The sequence below is a fragment of the Simochromis diagramma genome, unplaced genomic scaffold, assembly GCF_900408965.1.
Source record: "Simochromis diagramma unplaced genomic scaffold, fSimDia1.1 OVJJ01000304.1, whole genome shotgun sequence".
Classification (NCBI taxonomy): domain Eukaryota; kingdom Metazoa; phylum Chordata; class Actinopteri; order Cichliformes; family Cichlidae; genus Simochromis; species Simochromis diagramma.
Genome location: NW_024387030.1, coordinates 3,336,802 through 3,361,320, shown reverse-complemented (window position 1 = coordinate 3,361,320; position 24,519 = coordinate 3,336,802). Strand labels below are relative to the sequence as shown.

The 24,519-nt window shown below is 41.0% G+C and overlaps 1 protein-coding gene and 1 long non-coding RNA gene across 2 annotated transcripts; one reads left to right on the top strand and one right to left on the bottom strand.

Annotated features, from left to right (window-relative positions):
• Positions 1-8,092: 8,092 nt before the first annotated feature.
• Positions 8,093-24,322, bottom strand: dcaf5 (ddb1 and cul4 associated factor 5). Its single transcript, XM_040042777.1, has 9 exons — positions 23,934-24,322; positions 22,775-22,918; positions 21,116-21,152; positions 20,857-20,996; positions 20,217-20,346; positions 16,807-17,020; positions 13,126-13,192; positions 12,255-12,382; positions 8,093-10,137 (listed from the first exon to the last, which is right to left on the bottom strand). The coding sequence occupies exons 1-9, from the start codon at positions 24,139-24,141 to the stop codon at positions 8,803-8,805; spliced, it is 2,403 nt and encodes an 800-aa protein (XP_039898711.1). The 5' UTR covers positions 24,142-24,322; the 3' UTR covers positions 8,093-8,802.
• Positions 12,355-15,591, top strand: LOC120740412. Its single transcript, XR_005697362.1, has 2 exons — positions 12,355-13,518; positions 13,757-15,591. It is a non-coding gene; the product is annotated as an uncharacterized LOC120740412 (long non-coding RNA).
• Positions 24,323-24,519: the final 197 nt, after the last annotated feature.

Below are 24,519 nucleotides of genomic sequence, written 5' to 3'. Positions count from 1 at the left end.
AGCGGGATAGACCTGACAGTCTGGAGAAAGTGGAGCTCTTCCATATATGGACAAACTTCCAGTGGTAAGTGTTTGGAAAAGTGATGTCACAGTCAGAGAGCAGGCTGCCAGCTCACTGCCTGCAGTCCCCAGCCAAAAGGAAGCTGCCTGCCACTGCTCTGCACCTACAAAGGAGCAGAAAGAGGCATGCAGCAGCAGCTCTGTGGCTTAAAGATGGAGGCAGTTGGCTGCAGCTTTTACTAAAGAGTTTGGACTCATACACACTCCCATTAGCTAATTAGCCTACAGCCATTTGAAGAGCAAAGCAGTTCATTACATTTACTTTTAATATAATTCCACAAATAGCTGGCTAAAAGGTGAAACAGTGGTTATTATCTATGTGAGCTAACTCTGTTTGATAAATCATTTGCAGACTAATGATTTAATTAAGAAAGCAGAGCCTGCAGCCACACCGTTTGCATCTTCAGGTCTTGAAGCTAACAGTTATATGCTATCCAATGTTAGTAAGCTGATACTTTATATTTAGTATGTCTGTGTAGGTTCTCAAAGTCAGGGCTAAAATTCAAAGCAACTGGACTTCTTCCCCCACTCCTAAATTTTGGATCACATGAGCCAAGATCTAAATCTTGGGGCATTCAATTTGAATTTAGAAATCCGAAATACCAAGTTCCCAATCAGAATTTTCAACTGGAAACCCCTCCCACTTGAGTTGGAGTTCCAACTCCAAAAGTCAGAGTAATGCTACCCCACCCCAGACTCCACAATCCAAGATGACAGCAGTGCACATAAACAGCAGTAAAATTCTACAAAGTCTGTACTGCCACTGTTGTATATTACTCACAACACAGACCAGCTGCTATCCATGAGGGTGCTGAAGCACAAACAAGTGTTACACCATATTGTTAGTGATCATGCCTCTAGTGGTGCAGTGGTTAACATGTTCATTTAGCAATCAAAAAGGCATCTACTTCAGTTTCACCCAGAGATGAAAATTCTCTTTAGAGTTGTGTCTGGAAGGGCATCTGGTGTAAAAAGCTACCTTTGTGGAAAGGAAGGAGCTGAAAGTGGCCATCAAGCTGTATTGCTAGTAATGCATAACTGGCTCTGCTTTGGTAAGGAGCAGTCAACGTGCGAATGATGGGGAAAGAGATTTCAAGAGTGCATTATAGGTGGCTGATATTTTGTGTCCTAGGGCACCACCTCTTTTCAGCGATGGTGTCCTTTCTCCTTTAGGTGCAGATTTAAAGCTCAGTCTTGCTTTGAGGAGTTGTTTCTATGTAAAGACCCAAACTCTCTTACACAGCATATGTTTTATTGTTTAGCTTGTTTGTCTATTTTGTCCTTGGAATGAACCAGATTTTGTCCGAGGCTGTTGCTGGGTCTGAAGCATGCCGAATGTGATGTTTGGACAAAATTTTGAGTTTTTCCGACAAACCTGCCACATAAAGAACGCCAGTGTTGTTCCTCCTGCTGTTCTGCTTCTCCCTGGTTAATATCTTTTCCAAGGCCAAGTTTAATAACCACATATTTTAAGTGCTCTCTTAATGTGCTGTGTGTCCCTTTTCTGTCCCTCGTGCCTAAGAGGAAACGCTCTCTGCTCAGCAGTGCGAGGTCATGATAACCAAGTTTTTGTTCCAGTGGGCGGTGGGAGTCCGAGAGTTTTTATATCTGAAGAAGTCTCTCAGATAAGACGTGAACTAAAAAAAGGAACTCTGGTTGCTTTCAATTAAAGGGCCAGCACACACAATGCAGCCAAAATGATGGAAAAGTATATTTTGACCCTGAAGGGAAGTTGAGATTACTTATGACAAGCTTCTCAGTCTCTTTCCAGTTTTATGATGTCCTCCTCTTGTAACATGAACAAGCTTTCCAAACTTTGAGAATGATAATGAAATCAGCTAAAGTGTGAAAAAAAAATCCCACCTGGAAAAAAAAGAGCATTTAAGAGGACATTTGTTATTAATGGATGCTGCTGCTATCAAATTAAATTCATGGAAAAAAGAAAGTAGACATTCTTTAAATTCTATGACTTCACATTTCTCAACGTAATAAAACAAATCATCTTGTCCTTAGCAGGTTTTATAATAGATAAATACAGCCTTGCTGTGTCAATCAAATAAACTTCCTCAGAGAGTGTGAGCTCCTCTATAAAACACAGATGTTTTGGCAGTTTTCTAGTCTGGAGCATCCAGATATGTGTTGTTCTCAAGGTCTTTCCAAACAACTTGAAGTCCACCATTCCACAGCGAAAAAGAATATAAACAAGTGGAAAACATTCAAGACGGTTACCAGTCTTCACAGGAGTAGATGTCCCAATTTCACCCCAAGGTCAGACTATGCAACACTGCAAAAAAACAAACACCCAAACAAACAAAAAAATCCAATCCAAAAGCTACATCTCAGATTCCCCAGGCCTAAGTCAGCATGTTAAATGCTAAACTCCACAAAAGCACAATTAGAAAAAGACTGAACAAGTATGGCTTGTTTGGACAGGATTACCAAGAGAAAGTGTCATCTGTCTAAAAAGAACTGCTTAGATTTGCAAAGCTGCAAGGGATGAAACCACAATACCTCTGCAACAAAATTTTAGACAGATGTGACTGATTTCTGTCCATAATGCACATCACCATGTTTAGTGAAAACCAAAAACATAGCATATTAGCACAAACACCTCAAACCAACTGTCAGCACGGCAGTGGTGGTGTGACGATTTGGGCCTTTTTTGCAGTCACATGACCCGGGCACCTTGAAGTCATCGACTTGACCATGAACTCCGCTATAGAGGAGACAGTTTGTCTGGCAGCTATAACTTGGCTGAAATTGGGTCGTGCAACACGACAATGATCTCAAGTACAGCACTAAAGAAAAAAATGAAGGCGCTGCAATGGCCAGTCAAAATCCAAACCTCAACATGATTAAAATGCTGTGGTGGGACCTTAAAACTGCTGTGTATAAACCTCAATGAACTGAATCACATTGAAAAGAAGCCAAAATTCCTCGAGAGTGATGTGAGAGACTGACAAAGTCTGCTGAAGGTGGTTTTACCAGCTGTGGCATTATGGGGTGTACTTTTCACACTCTGTTGCAGTATTTTGACTTAATTTTTCTTTGATAAATAATAACATCCAATATGCCGTATAGTGTTGTCCATCTGAAGTTGGATTTAAATCATTTTAGAATCTGGTAAGGACGATTTTTATTATGACCTGAAATATAAAAACCTTAGACTTGAAAGAGGGAGTATTTTATTTTATTCTCCAAAAATCAGGACACTTTAAGTTGTTGAGCCATTTCAAACTAGTGAACTGACCAATATTGTGATCTCTACAGCTATACTGCTAGCAGGGCTAATAAGGTTTCTATTTTTATGCTTTAATATACAGCCAAAACTAATAGAAGTCCACCCCAGAGAGCAGCAACAGGAGCTCTAATTGGCCGTCTGACAAAAGAGGCTCGTCCTCTCAGTGCTGCAAATGATGGCTTATTAAACGCATCAGTTAACCCATTCTAATTAACCGCTGAAATATGTATAATTACTCTGGTGGCACACTCCACGCCACACAGTTTGGGTGGGCAGACAAGGGGAATTTCTGTGCGGTCCAACTGCTTGACGTCAACATTCAGCAGAATCCCAGAATATCTTCTGAAGAGTTAGTGGTGCAAAGACGCTCGGGCCTGCTTTCTGAGGCACACGGGTCATGTGAAGAGCTGGTGCATTTGGCTCAGTCTGGTCTCTGGCAAGTTCCCAAGGTATTCCAGTCATGTCGGGAGGGGAATTCTTAAATAGCTGTCCTTGCTGTTAAAGCTGAGCCATGTATGGGATACTGCAGCACAACCATGATAATCCTATTGAGTTGTACATGTGTTTGGGTTTGTGGTCAAACATCAGGAGCCAAAACACCATCTGGGATCAAAAGAAACATTCTGCAGGAACAGGATAGAGAACAGCACGACTCGGTCCAAAACAAAAGGTTGGTGCTTTTAGCGTACAGATTTGCAGCAGCTTGCAGGAGCTGATTTTAACTGAGAGCTCAGGATAAAAAAAAAAACGAGATTGGACAAAGCTCCTAAAAACCTGGTTTAAAATCTGTACCTCTTAAACAAAGCAGGACCAGTGTCCTTGGATAATTATGCCTGTAATAGGCCAAGTTTTTAGGAAACTTATCTGAATAAATCTAAAAAGGCTTAGCAGCTCAATTAGATTGATGTTGTGAATTAGAAAGTTGCCACCTTGAACAGTGGCTAATGCAGTTTACAGATTTAAACCAGGGGAAAAAGTGTTTATTTCCTGTAATGTCAGAACTACAGAAATCTTATATTTCAAGCATTCAAGAGCCTGATTATGCCATTGAGACTGAATTTAGTTGGTTTTAATTGGACTGAGTTTCCAATAAATATGTATGGAGATATTGCTAAATCCTTACTTGATGATGAGAAAGACAAAATATGCAAGATGCATTGAATATTTCTTTTTCAGTCACCTTTCTAAATCAACATGTGTTAATAAACCTCTCTGCATTGAATCACACTTGTTGTTAATCTCTGTCTCTCTTCCACAGCATGTCTTTTATCTTCCTTCTCTCACCCCAACTGGTCGCAGCAGATGGCTGCCCCTCCCTGAGCTGGGAGGTTTCTTCCTGTTAAAAGGGAGTTTTTCCTTCCCACTGTCACCAAAGTGCTTGCTCATACGGGGTCATATGATTTCTGTATTTTTTCTTTGTATGTATTATTGTAGGGTCTACCTTACAATATAAAGCGCCTTGAGGCAACTGTTGCTGTGATTTGGCGCAATATAAATAAAATTGAAAATATAGAAATCCCTCATCAGAAACGACCAAAACTGTCAGAAAAAGATGTTTTGTGTAAGAGCATAACACTCCACAAGGAGGCTAATGGGAAAATTAGATTTTCAAGACTTTTATGTAACTTAAACTGACACGGTGTCTCCTCCCAGGCCAGTACAATACATGTGATTAAACCCATTCCTGCTCCAGTGGAAGTCCTCAAAGGCTTTGGCTCGAGTGGCCCTCTATGAGGGAAGGAAAGGGAACAGAGAGCCAGTTAACCTTCCCTGAACAAATACAGATAAAGAGTTCACAAACAAGTGCAGTTCTCCTCCTAATGTGACCACCCAAGGACACTTGAGTTTTCTGTGACGTGTGTGACCTTTTTCGGGTTTCTTAACTGTCCACATAATTTAGATTGACATCAATGTGTGAAACAGTACAATTAGTTCATAAAAGAGGCAAAGCCCCCGTGTGTGCCTGTAGTCTGTAATTAATCATTAAGCCACATGCACCCAGCAGGCGCACGCCTAGCAAAACAGAAACAGCTCCAAAGCATATAATATCGCAACTTGAATACTTGTACGAGGAGAAGCATGGGTTAAACGAGGGTGTCTACTTCCTGCAGATAAGTGACAGCCAGTAGTAAGAAGAAAAGGAAATTATTTTGACAAGAAAGCTGTGCAGGCAGCTCGATAAGCCTGCCCTCAGATTACCACTTCACCACCAGCCCGAGACTGCGATGCCTTGTGTTGTGCTTTCTTTTGTAATCTTTCTCGACAGCTGCTGGTGAGCCCTCTGTTAGTCTGCTTTCGCCTGGCAGAAGAGTCTCATCGTTCAAACGGAGACAGGATGCCAGTTTCCTCAGAAAATAATGACATTGCATGCTTCGTGGACAATCGCTACACTGTTAGAAGAGCTGAGTGGTAGTCAGAGGGGGCGTGGTGTGGCTATCTGCTGAAAATATTTGAGCATAGCTAAAATAGACTCTCCTTTTTGTCTATTTCTGGCAAAAAAAAAGTTCTAAAATCTACCTTAAAGTTCCTGCTCAGCACCAAACACCTGACTAACACAACTGGGAGCTGCTTTAGACACAGTGAACCAACCAAGTCCATTTTTGGAGATGGTAGAGACCAAAAACAGAGCTACAGGAGTGTGACGAGACCATTTATATGAATGATAACGTTTTTCTGCAATGCTGGATATACAGAACTTTCTCATATCGGGTTAAAAATGTCATGCTTTACCTCCTGGGCTGCTGATTGATGTCTACATTACAGCTTAAAGAACACCAATATAATTTATTCTATGTGAAAAAATCTTGGAGTTTGAAAAAAGGACAGTTTCTGTGTATAAAGAATGTGATTGTGGGGACACTGTGTTTAGGGAAAGATTCATTAAGTGGAGCTTAATACAAACAAGAAAATCTCAGGATCTGAGTCCATCTCTTGTCTACCTCATTTTGGTGGCATGTTGCTTGGCACTAAAGGGTACAAGCCAGATGGGTGACAGCTGTGGCAGAAACCACGACCTGTATCAGAAAGACAATGTAATTGTTTCTAAATGTGAATCCTCACAGTAGCCTGAAAGACAGAAAACCGCATTACTCATCTTCTTCCGAGCATAAAAACATATTGTGGTAATTATCTAAGTCCATACAAAACTTCCAAAGCCATAATGAGTATCCCACATGGCTGTTTTAAACTTTCTAATGCTGGTTTCCCGGCTGGTATCTAAACAGCACGAGGCTTAATGAGCCTACTGCTGTGAAACGATTTCAAAAGACGATACAGGAACAAAAACAAAATGCCTATTAATTGCAGTACAGCTTTTTCAAAGTATCTTGATCATGTCCATGACTGAGCTGGCATTTTAGGTCTTGTAAATAATAAAAAAAATGTCTAATTACTCAAATTTATATATAGCCAGATCCCTAAAAATCTGCATTTCTGATGTTTTTTTGAGGGGGTGGGGTTTATGTTCCAATGGAAGCTATTGATGTAAAACTTACCGTTTATGAAACACTACTGCCTTTAATGACTACTTTTATTACTTTTCCCCAAATCTTTCTGTTAGCACAGAGTTTGTCAAAATGTTGACCAGCTGGGAAAGCAACCTTTTAAATATACTCAAAGGTAGACATGGCCAAAGTACAATAAATTGTCAATGATCAGTCATACAATAAAGTGTAAAGGTAAGCAATAAACAAGCTATTCTGAAGCTTTTAATTGGTCAATGTGTTGTACACTCTCTAATATCGCTTATATTAAAATTGATAATAAATTGATAAAGGTGGATGAAAAGCCATTAACACATTCAGAATACCGGAACGTATCCATGTGCCAAGTGAGTAACAGATCATGTGACGTGAAATATCTAAGAAACATGGAGCTTGTGGTGACTTTGTGTTGTTAGCTGTGTTAAATGCAGTATTTGCAATTACACCCCCCCCACCCCACCCTCAGTGGAAGTCCTCAGTGGCTATTTTTTTTTTTTTAAATCCCTCCCAGAATTTAAGTCAGACTTGCTGCAAATCTATTTTGAAGACAAATCAGAATTCTGAGAATAGTGTGACTTCGGACTTCTGTGGAAAAAAAAAAATCGTAAATAAAGTCAGAATTCTAAGAAAAAAGTCAAGTCTGTGAAACAAAGTCATATAATAAACTGTCTTCTGTTACTAAATTAGACTTCCACAGGAAAACATATACATATTTAGAATTTGGCTAATAAATTCAGACTTGTGTGGAACAGAGTCAGACTTTCATGTGAGAAAACTTCTGTCTTTTTTTTGTAGTTCTGTGAATTAAGAAGAAAAAAAAAAAAAGACTTTCTTCTGGCATTTTTCCTCTAAATTCTGGAAATTCATGGACTGAAAATATAGTTTGTTTGTTTTTTTATCCTTGATCCCAATCTAGTTCCTTAAGAGTGAAATCCAAGACTTTGGTCCTGTCCCATTCCAGTGTTTTTCAGAAATTAATCACTTGTATTGACATGCAAATCTGCAGTATTAGTGTTTGTCAGCTTAGCAGACTGATCATAATTGACTGAACTCACTCTCCTAAATAAATGCAGCTTTTTGGTTAAGTCAATAAAAGATTCTACTCGGACTGATACGGTTTGCACAGGGTCACGTTTCTTTCACGGGAGAGTTGAGGCTGCGTTGCCATGGCAACTCCGTAAGCTCACAGCAGTAGAGTAGCCGATATCTACAATAAAATGACTCGTTTTCCATTACCTCAGACAGACGTGTGTCAGAAAGAGTAAATGTTTCACCCATCGGCGAGTCAGCCTTAGGAAGACGCTGTTGCTTTGTCACTAGAGAACAAATTATTCTTTAATTGCAAGAAAACAAAAGCGAGCTGGCTTGTAATGGTACCCATGGGCTGGATAATGAGACCAAGAACAGCTGGTTGAGACAATGAAAGCATCATTTCAATACACAGCTTATACAAACGGTGCTCCTCAGGATTTCTATGGAGGCAGTCAATTCTTCAGGCCCCCCTGAAGCAGTCTGAGCCGAGAATCACTTAAAAATGAGAATAAGCCTAACCAGATTTACACTCAGTGTGAAATCACAGAAATTAAAATTCCGCCAAGCTTTTTTCCTACAAAAGACTGTTTTGTTGTTATGGTTGGAAGAGCTCCAAATCCAGGGTGGAGTTTTGTGCAACAACCAGAGCTTGAGAAAGAAACACTGATGATGCATGAAAATAAATGCGTCTCACTTAAACACGTCTCACTGTTATCAACAATATTAAGCTTATGTTATACATCTCTTAATGTCATCTGTGGTTCGACCTGAAGAATGACGACAACGTCTGACTGATTTGTTCTCAAACAAAAAACGAATTACTGTCATTTTTTTTTAGCTTCCTAGCGCCTCCTGCTCGTAAGCAGTTAGTGTGTGTCACATGACAAAAAAAAACAGAGGAGAAAAGCTGAGTTGTAAAAACGCATAGAAAACCCACTTCCCAAATGAAGTCTCTTAACAGTTTCTTTCCAGGGCGAGAAAGCATCACTATGTTTTTAGCTTCTTTTCTGAGGGCGAGGAGGCCGACTCTGCTTCGTCTGATCCCACGTGAGTCCGCTTTAGAGCACTCAGTGCGGGGACTTTTTCTCTCTGTGGCCACTTGTCTTCAGGTGGAACGCCAGTCTCTTCCTCTGGATCTGAGGCAACATGTGGGCCCTCAGTCGTGTACTCTCCCATTGGTGCCACAGTCCGGTGCTGCCCGTTCACTCCGGGGGTGCATCGGCTCTGGGAGGTGCTGTCTACGGCCGGTGAGCTGCCACACGCTTCTCCGCTATCAGAGCTGTCTAAAACTGGCTCTGTAGCAGCCCTCCCTTCAGTCCTGCATCCATCCAGTGACTGAGGAGATGCAGCTGGATGTCTTTCCAGCTCAGTCCTGTCACTCCCTTCCTCATTCTCTTGGCTCTCAGGAGACATTACTGGGCTCAGACACACAAAGTCCGAAGGGCTCAGACATTTTTCCTCCTCTGTGGCGCCGCCGGTTCGGGGCTTGATTTCGAGGGCGTTTTGTTCCTCGCCTGACGAGGAGGAAGACAGGTCATCGATGGAGATTGATGGGTAACTGCAAGAGTCGATGGCGGAAAAGAGAGCTTGTACGGACTCGGGACGATCCCCAGCTCTGGAGACAACATGCATGCGTCTGCGCCTCATGACGTTACGCCGCCTCACAGCGCTACGGCGCTCCTCGTCGTCGCTGCTGGAACTGGAAGTGGATGTGGAGGAGCTAGAGGCTCCAGCGGGAAGCGAAGGAGAGGAGGTGGGACTGGAAATTGTGGAGTTGTCCCTGGGGCTTGGGGATCGAGGCCGGGGCATTGGGTCGAGCCAAAATTCGCTGGAGTCTGAGTCCTCATTCACCAGGAAGCCAGATTGATGGCGCTGATGTCTGCTTCGTCTCCTGGGTCGTTCCTCCCCCTCGTCTCCGGCTTGCTCTTCCGCTCCTGAAGCATCAGGTCCAGCCAGGGAGGAGGAGGAGGAGTTATCAGAGTTGCTGTGGTGACCCGCAGCAGAGGCAGCAGTAGGAGCGGTTGGTGTGGTTCGTGTGGAGCGGCGTCCCCGGGCGTGGAGCTGCATGATGGCCTCCTCACTTAGGTCAGTGTCAGAGTCTGAGCTCCAGCCCTCAATCTCCCGACGCACCAATGAGTCGAAGAAAGCCATCATGCGGGGGTCCTCCTGGATAGACTGGCTGACATAATCGTGGGACAAACCACTGCCGCTGTTGAGAACCAGGGTGATGTACTCCTCGTGAGTGTAGAGGCTGCGGGATTTGTCCTCCACACGACCCTCCAGATCTCCCAGACTGTCAGGCTGCTGGTAGGGACTCCACACCTAAGATGGGCAGAAACATAAAAGGGTAAAGGTGGGTGAGTGGAGGGTGAAGTAGAAGGAAGGAAAAGGGAAAGATGCAGTTAAAAAACACACAAAAACATATGAGATGACAGAGAGAAAGTGAGGAGTAGGAAGAGTGAGCCAGGATCAGGTTATAACACCTGTACCTGTATCGACTTCCACTCAGAGCAGTGACGTACAAGTTTGTGTAACCAAAATAACAAAAAAAGAGAAGCTGGCTTTTGTCACCATCAATGACAGAATTTCTTAAACCGAAGAAGCCATTTTTAATTTTTATATAATATATAAACAAATACAAAAAGTTTAGAGCTCAGCTAGGCTATGTTGTATGCTAGCAGTCTGCTTATTATCATGCACAGGTATAACTGTACTGTGCAAAAGTCTTGAGCCACTCCTCATTTCTTTATATTTTGCTTCCAAGCAGCCAAACGTTCCTGAATCATTCAAAGTGGTGCTGAGCAACAGTTTTCCAGGATATTGAAAGGCCTTACAAGGTTATGCCTGCTTTTTCACTGCAGCTCCGATACCCAACTATTTTGAGAGGATTTTTTTTGTTTGTTTGTTTTTGTCAAGCTACTTAACACTGACCTCTGAATCATTCATGCAGAAATATTGCACCGAGCTCAAGAGATGACTCAGTATTGGGTCTGCACATAACAGACAACTTAGCGAGACGTCTGTTTTAAATTGAAATAATTGTATGTGCATTTGTATTGTTTGGGGTTACAGTGGTGTTGGGAGGTAGTGTCAAAAATAATGTAAAACATTTTACATCCAAAGAAGAGCGCTGAATGTCTTTCAAGAAGCCTGGAGAACTATTCCTGAAGATTCTTAAATTACAAGAAAGCTGCCAAAGAGAGTTCACACTGTGCTGAAGAATAAAAGGTTTCACTTTCTAATTTGCCTGATATGTTTGTTTCCATGAATGTTTGCACATGTTTAAATAAGATGATGCAACCATTTTCAAAGAAAATTATAAAGAAATAAGGCGTAGCTCAAGATTATTGCAGAGTACTGCATGTTTACAACCCCACCTCCTCTACTTTCAGGATTTTTTGAGAAACACACATCCAAGGATGTGGACCACTTACACACACAAGCAAAGAGGATAAAACAACCGCTTCTATGGGGAGAAGCAAACTGATGATGCAAAGCTGTGTTATTAACTTTGAGACATGAAGCAAACTTCACTGCTTGCCTGGTTTACTGAGAACATGAGCAGCATATTTTCTCATAAGATAATACAGAAACGCAGCTCTAATTCTAATATTATAAAATCATGCTGTACCAAATGATTCACTATCTGCAGACAACCAGATTCGATGTGATACACAGATGAAAACAAATGGCTTCAGCAGACTGAGAGAACTTAATGAGAAGCCTCAGTTTTTTTTTTAATTTTAACTACAATATTTAACTGATACTGCAGCTTAATCGAGCTTGAGCTCAAGTGAAGAGTTTAGCAATAATACGTGTTTATTTCAACGCTTACACAACCTTTAGCTGCCTTAAACTGCAAAGATTTTAGAAAGCCTTGTTGTATTTCATAATATAGTCTAGCTCTGGTTTCAGAAATACTGTATCTGTAGAACCTCTCACATCTTTCATGACCCACTTTATGAACACCGCCCAGCATCATCTGCTTCAGTCGACAATAGTGATCGGGGAAATCCATCCGTTTTCGATCCTCACTGCACAAGCGGGACGTTAGAGCTCAGTCAGTTACTCAGTGGTGTCATTGGAGACCAATGTCTCACTTAAGGGCACGTTTGCTGTCCAAGCAACAGATGATGCTGAGACTCGGATGTTGGGACAGTCCACTAACAGGATCATTTCTCTAACCGCTCGTCACCCTGAAGCTGCAGAAAATGGAAGAGACACATCTGTGCACCAACACGAAGCCCGAAAGAAGAGCTGACGCCAAAAACTGCAGTTCCTCAAACGACCATTTAACTCAAAGATTCCCTGTTAAACTGCCTGTTTTATTTTATATTTACAGCCTGGTCAGAATGTTTTAGTGTCTGCAGCAAACATTTCTTATATGCAGTTAGTAAAATCAGAAAAACAAATCACAGTATAAAGGTTCCTTTACTTACCTTGATGACTTTCTCCACACCGGAGGAGCAGATCATGTATGTGTGAGGGTTGAAGCGGACCTGGTTGACTATGGAGCGGTGACCCTTCAGGACCATGAAAGCTCCGTTAACAACACGACCAGGGCCTCCTTAAAAGAAAAGCTTTGTTAACATGTTACCGGCACACAAAACACATCGTTCAGAGCCACAGAAATAGAAGACTACAACAGGGACTCGTTAAAGAAGAAAAACATTCGGTTATACAGCAATTCAGCCTGATTCTTGATCTCCTGAGACAGAAAATGCAGACTGTGAAATATAGCAGTTCTAATCTTTATAATATACCATTAGCCTGACAAACAAAAAGGCTCTGTGTGCATATTTCGAATGTGAGTAACTCCTTGAAAAGTCATAAATATGGCAGGTGGTGTTACAGAGCTACAAATACCACATTCTTGGATTGCTGCATTTCTGGGGATTTTCCTCCTGGAGTAATTATATCTGAGGCATTTTCACTGTAAGAATATATCGAGCAGTAATTTCTAAATTGTTTTTAGTTCGTGTGAGCAGGTGGAAACATTCAACGTTAATTTGACATTGCATTGAAGCTTAGCTACAGGTTATTCTGTAGTTACTCATGCCTGGAAAGTCTATTATAACCAAATGAGCTGAGGGTAAACCACAGTCTGCCCTGATGATGTCTCCAAATGCAAAACATTGTCAGGCTTAATGTGCTGACTAGACAGAAGACAATCTCACACTGGGATATAGATTATCAAATCATTTCACTTCTTTTGTTGCACCAAAATGTCAAAAATGCAATAAATCCTGCTCAACATAACAGCGCAAAGACATAAATATGCCATCGGTGCAGTTAGATCCAATAACTCACCTGCTTCTGGATCCTTTGGGATTTTCCACATGTAGAGGTTGAAGTCGTCTGACCCAGACAAGATGTACTGAAGGAGAAAGGGGAAAACAAAAGGATGTTTAGATTGCAATCTGCCCCAGTTTGTATGACTTAAACTTTCCATTTCAGCTATAAAGAGAAAATTGCTGACATGAGTATGTATGCTGGGAGTAATGAACCATGGGGAATTTGGGTGGTTGGGCAATACGTAGCACAAAAACAACCGATCTTATCGCGACACCGTGTCTCATAATGTGCGATCAAATGCCGCCTTCACACGACACGGCAGTCTGACCCCAACAGAGCTCCTGCTGCCCGTCTTCACTGTTGTTGGATTTTGGGAACAGATGGTTCCACTTGAACCTGTCGCTTAAGGTAGGCTTTGACAGAGTCGGGGTGGAGGTGTTCTATGTTCTTATACGTATGACTTAAAACAGCATGAAGAAGGAAAGACTAGAATGAAGAATTACTTTATGGTTAAAACCCATTTACAGCTAGCATATCCACTGCATTACATGTCCTGGTGATGTTAACCAGACTTTAGAGTTTTAGAAAAAAAGAAAGGGATTTGTGTAGAGTGAGCTCTTTCTAATGTTCAAAAAACCTGTTTCAGATGATTTCAGCTATGTGACAAGTCACATTATCCTGCTGGAAAAAGCCTTCATAGAGGAACGGCTGTGATCCACAACAATACTCAGGTAGGATGTGGCATTTAATCATCCTCACAACCAGCCTAAACCGATGATTCAAGGCAGGAGGGAAAGATGTTTTCATGTTGTTTATGCCAAATTCTGACCCTAACCTGTGAACAACGCAGCAGAAATTGAGCCTCAGACCAGGCAACATTGCTCCAATCTTCTCTTGTCCAATTGTGTTGAGTCAGTATGACTTAAATCCTCAGTTTCCTGTGCTGAGCTGAGAGGAGTGAAAACCAGTGTGGTCTTCTGCTGATGTAAGCCGTCTGCTTCAAGGTTTTATGGGATGTTGATTCAGAGATGCTCTTCTGCATACCTTGGTTGTAATTACTGGTTATTTGAGTTACTGTTGCCTTCAGCAGTTTGGCCATTCTCCTCTGACCTAAGGCATCAACAATGCGCTTTCATCCAGAGAACAGACGCTCACTGGATATTTCCTCTTTTTCAGACCGTTCTCTATAAATCCTGAAAATGGGTGTGTGGGAAAATCCCAGTACATCAGCAGTTTCTGAAGTATTCACACCAGTCTGGCACCAACAACTGCACCAAGTTCAGAGTTACTTAAATAACCTTTCTTCCCCATTTTGATGCTCAGTTTAAACTTCAGCGGGTCATCTTGACCATGGTTACAAGCCTAAATGCATTAACTTGCAGACAATAGATTTGGCTCATTTTTGCATGAACAAACAGCTTATAAAGCAGCCAGTGAATGCATATTTTGCAGATGCAGATGTTACCCTATTTAGGTAACCAGCAGCAGTGTTCAGAGAATAAAAAAACAAAACAAAATCTACATCTTTGCATTTCTTTTTAGCAGATTTTTATTTAATGGGAATGTCTTTCAAGCCCCATTTTACAAGTGGAGGCAAATTCTTCTCTGATAAAATAATTCACAATCGCTTTAAGGCATCGTCATCTGCTCCTTACAGTCTGTCAAACTGTGGAATATTTTTGTGGTGTTTCATCAGCAAATTACTTTAAATGAATGTCTTCAATTTCCTTCTGTAAACATTCTGCCGGTCTGCGCCGGTGCATTTTTCTTCACAGGGTTTTACTGTCCACTGTTTTTACACAGTTCTTTTCCAACATTATATGCATGCTTTCAGAAAACCCATGTCCTGTGTCTTCATCTAAGAGAAATCCTACATAAAATGATCAACAGGGATGAAAAGTAATCATGCCTGAGGCTGAGACGGTGAGATTAGTTTAGCTGCTGGTCATGGACACATTTTTAGCTCAACAACTGTGTGCTTTGCCTCCTGTTCCCAGAGGACACATCAGGAAAGGAATGTTGTGCCCAAAACTAACTCCCCTCTTTCCTTTCTATCAGCTTCATGCAGCAAGTCACCACTCAGCTCTTCTGCTCTCACACCATTCTGAGAAAATCCTCTACTACAAGCAGAGCCTGCATGAAAAAAAGAGCTACTCGGTTACAGCTGCTACATTTGGTCAAACCTCCATCACATCCTGTCAGTTGCTTGGTTTCTTATAACACTTCTTCTCATTATCCTCCAACATCCATTGTGTAATTAGTACACCTAGTACAAGAAGCTGAGAGTATTCTACTTGGCTTAGGAAATTCTCAAACTGCACTCACACAGCATCTCAAAATACTCAGAGGCTCAGTAAACTCAGTTTTAAAATATCAATGTAATTATGATGCAGTGCTTTTCCTGAAAAAAAAAAAAAGATAAACTGATTATGGCAAAAAATAGCTACACCGATGGCTCACTGTGTATATAATAACCCTTTGCAAGATTCCTTCTGCTTTGTTTATGTCAAACAAAGCAGCAAGTAAGTTTTCATGAAAACCTGCTAAACATTAAACACAGGGAAATGATTTGTGAGTAAACAGGCCCAGAACAGCTGCTGCACAAACAGGTTAGTACAGCTCAGGTCATGATTATGTGACTGTACACCTGACAATTTGAAAGTCGTTACATCCCTGATTACAAATTAAACATAGTTGGAACCTAATGCATGTTATTACTGCATATGTTATCGTTTTCCAATAAAGTGAAAGGTTGATTTTATCAGTAAATTTTGAGAATAGTTCAATAAAAATGAATCATCTTAAAATATTATCTGGAACTCTGCAAATTCTAGATTAATGAGTCCACTAATGAACTCTGGAAAATATCAGAAAAAGGCAGGAAGACTGTTCAAAGTCTGTTTTTCTTCTTGCATTTTGACACAGAGCAGGAAACAGTTCCTGTCAGATGCATTCTCGCTGGTCAAAAATCAAACAATTTAGGCAACGGTGTTTTCTGAGTGGAGGGGGTTGAAGCAGGACACAAGAAATACACTTACAAGCTGTGATTTCATTGGACAACTACCTGCACTGATCTCACATCTGTGCAAATCAGAATTTACAGTCTTTGTATTAAGGAGCTAGCAGGTCAAAGACTTAGATATCGGACTTGGCTGGGTTGGAAATTTGCCTCCTCACATGTGCCTTCATCAATTAATGTCTAGAAAAGTTCGCGACTGCTGTGTAGGTATTAAAGAAATTCCATTCCATCAGCAGCTGAGGAAATTCAAACCTTATTGTGCTGTCCTGACCCGATTCTGCACTCTTTGAACTACCTTCAGATCTTTTTTAAGCCTTTCTGAGCCTAACTGACACCAAAGGCAAATGTTAACGTAATAAACATGACTAGAGGCTGATGTCATGTCTGAAGAGGACCAACAGGAGGATCAGTGACTGAGGCCAGGGGCTTCTGGTGCTCCTCCAGCACTCAAAAGTCCCAGTTTCACAGAAGGAACTAATATATTCTATTTTTATTGTGTCTCCAAATACCCTCCTTAAATTTCATTTGAGGTATCCACAAAGTCAGTTAAAACAATCACTGTTCTATGTTTCGTACGTGCTTATTGTTTTAGGAGCTAAATCCCACTCGAGAAAATCAGCTGTCCCGTGTATCATTTAAAACACGGGTCGGTAAACACATATGATCTGTTTACCGACCTGATCCTTGTCCCCGGCGAAGCAGCAGCTCTTCATGGTGCAGGAGTTGAAGTAGCCCTGGTTATCGAACTGGAAGCTGGGAAGCCGGGAGTGTAGCTCGTAGAGGACCGGCGGCAGGCGGCGCCGCAGAGCCAGCAGCTGGGTGCCAGTGCTATTGAAACGAACACTCATGGCGCTCTGCAGGGACATACTGCCTCCATAACGGAGCAGCGAGCTGAGAGGGCGAGAGGAGAGAAATGATAATACCCATCTCATTGTTCACAGTACTACAATCACAGAAGACAGCAAGAATATGTAGGTAACCGCTTTTTTTAAACAACCAGATGAGGATAAAACAAGGTGATTTTCACTACATAAGTAATCCCAAAATAAATATCTTGTAGTTCCAATAATGAGAGCCAAAATATTTAAGTATTTATTTAAGAGAAACAACAGTGCTGATGAGTCATTATTCAGACAGATGAATAGCACGCCTTTTTCTTGTGGTTTAACTTTAACATGCTGTGAAAGTTTACTAAAACAGCATTACACAATTTCTAAGTACTGATCTTCATACTTTTCCACATACTTTGGCACCTTTGAAAGAACTCCCCACGAGAAAACAGCGAGAGAAAGATACAATTCTGTGCAAGACTTGAGTAAATTCTTTATACTTTGCTAAGAAAATGGGAAATGGGTGCAGTGACTTAGTCAAACATTTGCAAATATACATGAAAATACAGTATATAAATCAAAAACTGCATTTGTACAATTCTAATGAGCTTGAAAGTCCATATTTGGGATAAACACCTTTAATTCAACACACCCTGAACTCTCATAGTCAAGCTTTCTTGTAATTCTTTATAGCCTTCGGGAAAAGCTCTCAAAGCTAGTCTGTGGATGTTTGGATGCCTTTAGATGATCCAAAACTTCAATAATGTTGAAGTTCAGTCTCTGGAAAGGCCACTGACTGATAATGTTCCACAGTGTGTTTTTGTATAAAAGAAAAAGTTAAACTTGGATCCCTCACTCCATAAGAACTGTTGCCACTGATTTTCAATCCAGTTCTTGTGTAATTTAGCAGATCTTAGCCTTTTGTCCTCATTTCCCTTCATTAAGAACGGCTTCTTGCCATCCATCCTTTCACTCACTCCATGTCTACTGGGGACTTTAAGCAAAAAGATCAATCAACTGAAGGGTCAGATACATGTCTCAGGTCTGGAGTCGTTCCTGAAAAGTTTCCTTTTTGTTAAGGACATAACATCCATATGTTATTCATCTGCTGTGTTTTTTTTTTCTTAAGGGCTACCACTGGACATACTGGACACAATGAAGACAAATTGAAAGTTTTCAGCTAGTAGCTCTTTGGAAATCACCTAGTTGGTGCAAAAATACTTTTTTATGTCTCTCAAACTTTGTTATCTTTGGCAAATGGGAGCAACTGCTGTGTTTTTATGACAGGCTGCTAGTTAAAGATACAATTGAAAATTGGCTCATTGCTAAGTTGTCTGTGTACACAAAAACGATTCATCCCTGGAGTTAGGTGCTTTTTTAGATGGGTGAAAACATTATTCTGAAAATGGTCACATACAATGACTGGACTGAAAATGAGTGAAAAAGCAGCCAAAAAGAAAAACTTTGAAAAACTTCAGAAAGTCTGGAGATTACAGCTAAAAACCACTTTAGAAATTATAAGAAAGTCTAGCTGCAAAATAAAAAGAATGAGGGTGGCTCAGGACTTTTGCACATTACTGTACATCATAATCTCGATGAAAATGACATCATTAGAAAGCATGTCTGCCCTTTAGCCAAGGGGAGACTGTTAAATTACTCTGGCTAAGTAAATTAAATATTTCATGAAACACCTTTTAGCTGGAAGCTATTTTTAAACTTGATAGTGAACTGAGGACATTTCTCAGGAGCGTCTCTAAACATCCCCCTCGCTGCAGAGAAGCAGAGCCAACACCGGTGGGGGAGAAATGACTCAGTGTTTACTTTTACTGGCCATCATTTCTGCGCTAAAATCCCAAGTATGTCTAAACTCACACTCGGCGCCATTCAGTTCAGTGTTTTCACAGACACATTTTTATTGGTGCAAACATTTGTTTTTGTTTTGCAGTGGGAGGAGAGTCCTACGGTGGCCCTGAGAGGCCAAACGAACTGCAACTTGAAAACAAACAAACAAAAAAAACACCAGCAAATAGAAAAATGCTGTAAAAGCACAATTTTATGGATAATTAATGCCAGTTAATGCACAAACAGAAGGTGCTGAAAAATGCAGACAGGTTGTGAATGCTAGCATTACTCGCTATATAAAACTCCTGTTCCTTTCAAATCTTTGTTATCCTCAGAGTCATTCTTTTCTGACCCCTTTAAATATCTGGTGTCTGGCGAGCAATGAGCCCTGTGCTGTAGCTACATCCTAAGGTTTTAAAAACTGAGCTTTAAAACGTGCTGCAAATGAACAGCGGTAATAAAAACCCAGTGAGACCGACAGTGATCACTGACTTCACTTTTCGGTGCTTGTTCATATTAAACAGAATAAGATACAAAGCATTAAAACAAGTTAAAACAACAACATCCTTAATGACCACAGTGTAGTTTGGACCCATACCTAAAAATAAATGTCACTATTTCTTTTTCTTCAGTTATATGAATATGCCTGGATATGGATTAATAGTATAGCTGTTTGTTGCATGTTATTGCTGCAGATCTTAATATGCTTTATATATTTTGAGGTAAGTTTATCTATAGTGTTACACCATATATCGTAAGGATGTTATGTGTTTGTATCAACTGCCTTCTAAGCCCCATTTAGCAAAAATTAGCTTCTTTGAGCCTCTGATATCCATTCTATATGAATTAAGACACTTATGTTTACTGGTAGCTTTTCACTTCCAGATCTGATTCATCAAGTCATTGTGTTTCCACAAACACTTCAGTTTTTGTCGCTTATTTTTTTTATAACCTTTTGTTTTATATTTTTGCAGCATTTTTTTTTTTTTAAATTTGCTGGTGTTTTCTTAAGTTTGAGTCCGTTTGGCCTCTCAGGGCCACCATACAGTTGTGCTATTGGAAGAGGAAAAGCAGGTGTTAGTTTAATGGTGATGTTACAGTGCCATCTGGTGGAGATTGTCAGGTAAATCTGTTACTTAATAATTTTCTGGCTTAGACTGCTTTATGTGAAAGCACAAAGATTTTTTTATTTATTTATTTATTTTTTTAAAGCTAGATTCAGGTTTTTTCCATTTCAGTAAAAAATGTTTTACTGCATGAAAGGCTCTTACTACAATGGATAAAATACAAGCAGACACCATCTTATTTTTATGCTTCAACATCATAATAATTTCCACTGCTGAGTCAATTTATTCTTCGCGAAGAACAAATGTTAATCATCTCTTAAGGACACAGAAAAGAGAAGCATGTCTGACCTGCGCGGCTTGCGGATGTCCCACAATCCAACACCCTCCTTGGAATTGGCCGTGGCGAGCAATCTGGGCTCCACGGGGTTAAACATTACACTGTGGAAGGCTGAGGGGTAGCTGGCCAAGCAGAAGGGCTCTACAGGGAGAGAAGATTTTCATATTCACAGCAGTTTTTAATAAAGGAATGTTACATTTCAAACGATCACACTCAATCATTCAAATAGCAGCGCAGGGCTTTCTGCATACAGTGGAAATTATGTTTGGATCCATCATGAGAGGAACGCAAAAACATTTTTTTGGACTACAGCAGGTGAAAAAAAAAGCCTGCAGGCAGAAAAGGAAGCCCAATGTTGCTAAATGTATTATCAGGCCAACTTGGTCACAAGGAAGGCTTCTAAAATAGCAGGATGGAAACGTCATGCAAGATGATCCACTGCATTTGTAAAAATATCAACAAGTCTCACCAAGACCCATCACACACACACACTTAAAATACACCGTGTGACTGGATATTAGCAGCTTTATCAATTACAACCATGACAGCAAACATAAGAGATCGGTGTCTGAAACGTCCAATGTGCGAAATGCATGGGATTTTGAACTGATCTATACAAACTTATTCATCATCTAATCCAACTGCTCTTACCTCCATGAGGCGGTTCGCGAGTGTCCCAAATAAGCACCCGTCCGTCATCGGATGAGCTGGCAAACACATTGTCATTGACCGGGCTGACGGACAAGCTGTACACAGCATCGATATGCAGGAACACGTTCAGAGTTTCCCTCCTGCAGGAAGTCAAGCGTTAATCATTTTGTTAGCGTGGTTAAATCGCTGACCTTTTCATGATGGCTATGAGCTCATCAAAACATTTTGATACTACAGTAACAAGGGTCATTTTACCCACCTCTCCACATCGTGAAGAATCACCTGTTCATCATTTCCTGTTCAACAACAAATACATAAAGCAGGTTACAAGGTGAAGGAAAAGAATACATTTTAAACTTCAAGCTACAGCTGTAGTCAAAAGTTAACATACAGTCACATGCATGAATGTCGTAGTAATTTTGAGCTTTAAGTCGTTTCTTTGAGCTGTTCTTTTTCCCAGGGTGGAATGATTGTATAGCAAATTTGAAACTGATTTGAATGTTCTCCAGTCCACACAGGGTCAGAGTATACATACAGACTCAAATATGTGCAAACACTGCTAAAAAATATTTGGTAAATGTTCGAGTTGCACCTCAACCACATGCTTTCTGAAGCCATGAAAAAGCTTTTGGTAGAATTCTGGCTGGATATTTAACCACTCTCCTTGGTAGAATTGGTAGAGTTCATTTTAACTGGTTGGATTCCTGGCACAGACACCTTGGAATGGTTATTCCAGAAGTTTAATGTTAGCATGTTTAATTTACTCCATAACCAGTTTTGATGCATGTTTAGGGATCATTATCCTGTTGGAACAACCAATTGTGCACAGATTTCAACCAACTAGCTGTTGATCTGAAGTGAAGTTGAAGAATTTGGAGGTGGCCCTCCTTCATTATTCAATCCACTTTGGCAATTTACTACCAGTAGGAGCAAAACAACCTCAGAGAATAATGCTACCACCATCATGCTTTAGAGCTGGTGTACTTTACACAGGTTTCAAAGCCTCACTTTTAATTATCCAAAAATAACTAGCTATTATTCTGTAGAAGGCATCTGGCTTGTCCATGTGGGCAGCTGGAAAGTTCACTCAAGCGTGAAGAAGTCCATTTTGGAGTAGGGCCTTCTTTCTTAGTCGACACCCACCCATGACGATGTAAAACTCAGTTTTTGAACTGATGATTAGAGTCTTCAGTTGTTTAGAAATGACTGGAAGAGACCTTACCAATGTATAAATCTGCAGTTCTCCTTCTTAGATCATCACAGTGTTCCTTGGACTTTAACATTGCTCTGAGTATTGGTCAGTCCAGTGAGTGCTGTGAAATAATTCCTTTTTTATGCTGCAAAGACAAACTACTAGTTGTAATCAATCTTGATCAGTGATTGTAGAACCTTCAGCACCACTTATTAAAAGATTTAAGTAAGTGTAAGATGTATGCTGTACAATAATTTCACTGAGGTAAAGAACAGTTCAAAGAAACCATTAAAAGCTCAAAATTACCATGAAGTTCATGCCCATAATGACTGGATGTAAACTTCTGACCACAACTGTAGTTTTCTTTTAAAGGGTGTGTTAGATACTATAGTTATTTTATTCTCAAATAATAGCTCAGTAAAGCCTGACAGAACTTTAGAGTCTCTGGACTCTTTTGCATAGCAGCCAGACTGAAATCAGCAACTCCTGCAGCTAATTTAATTTTTCCCCCCCCCATCTATTATTTATACTCAACATCGTTCATGTGCAGTGAATCAAGCTCAGCCTTTTCCACAGTGCACATCAAAGTCTCTATTAAACATTTTATCTGTCTGAATACTTTTTAAATTCTGTTTGCTGTACACGTCCCACAAACACTTCCAGCTCAAAGGTTAAAAAGAGTAGTTACGTCCAGCAGGGATCAGATAGTACTTGTCTTTTTCTTACCACCAGAGAAGACTTTTTTGTTGGTGCTGTCAAAGGCCAGACAGAAGATGTTAGAGAGGTGCTCCCCCTTCAGCTTCACAGGCTTGGAGCGGCCGTGGATGGCTTTCTCCATGTGCCACAGAAGCACCCGACGGTCATCTCCACCTGCAAGTAAAGATGGAGCATTACGACCAAACTTTTAAAAAACGACGCTTTCTCACGGGTTGCAGATAAATGAGCTTGCAGGAAAGAAACTCTTCGTGAAATCAGTGCAACAAGTAACAGAATAGTGACAGAAATTTGAGCAAAAATACTAGATAAAATAAAAATATTTTCTATATGTTGTTTAGCAAACCAAACAAAGTGCTTAGACATACATGGTAGTGTTGTATGAATGTATTGAGACTTGCAACAGAAAGTGTTTGGGGTACTAAACTAAGTAGACAGGAACTACATATTTACCCTTAACACTAATCACATTTTGCCAGAGAAAACCTGAATGTGACGTTAACAACATGACTGGACCTTGCTTGTCCTGGAACCACTGTTTCCCTGTTACAATATTTTCCTTATCCAAATTCACAGGATTGCAATGAGATACATTTGTCTCCCAACTCCCTTCAAGTCTCTATATCACCGCCTGCATACCAGCAAGACTAAAACACCAGTGATTTGCATTTCATGCAAGAACCTTACATGCTAATTAACTCTAGCCAAGTTTGTATTGTATGCATCTTTTACTTTTTATTGTGGCAGATAAACAGATGCGTGTCATAAGGCGGACTCATGCTAACATGCTGGAATCCCACGGTGCAATGTAAACTGTAGACTCAAAATGGCAAGCCACAGGCTGTCACGCTAGGCCAGATGATTGTTTTTAATCCTCTCAGGACACTAACAGCTTCCATGAGGTCGCCATGATTTGACTCATGAGAGGGAAAAATGTCCACTTCAGAGCCCACATGGGTCGTCTTCTGCACTGACAGAAGATGGGACCGGTCCGAGGTAGCTGCTGCTGCTGCCCCCTCTGACTGTTTGACTCCCACTAGCCATCAAGAAAAGCTAGGCTAACTTAGCATCGGCTACGGTTACAGCTGACTGCCTGGCTAGCTAGCGTTAGCATGCTAACAAATTAAAACAGTGCAAGCTAGAGGAAGAAGAGGAGGGTTTGACAACTTACCAGACACCAGCCATTCCCCGCCGTTGTTGGAGAACTCAATGGCGTTGACACAGCCGAAATGTCCGAGCATATCCTTCTTGTAGAGGCTGGTGCAGCCTGCCAGCCTGCGTCTCTGGAATTCCTCCTTCAGGAGCGGCTGCCCAGTCAGCTCTCTGCGGGACAGAAAGCCCAGTGAGGAGCGCATAGCGCAGCCCTTCAGCTCCTTCATTTTCACCGTGCACGAATACGGCCCGCTCTGCTTTTGTTTTCACTACTGCACCCGGGACATCTGCTCACACTGTGGGGAAGATGTGGCGCACTGTTGGGTCTACATTATGGTGGATACCCCGCTGCCTGCTGATGTCGACGTTATTTCGCACCTCCTCTGTCTTCTCGCCAGTCCCAGCAGCAGCTTCCTGCTCCGGTGGAGGAGGACCTCTCTCTCCCCCTGGCTGTCACTCGGCACCACCAGCCAGCACTCCAGTCCCTTTAATTCACACCATTCAGCTCACATTTTACCATTGAACTACCCTCTGTCAAGTTTGTACCATTTTAATATTTTAGTTTGCTATCCATGTGACGCACAAATGCCGCTAATTAGTCTTAT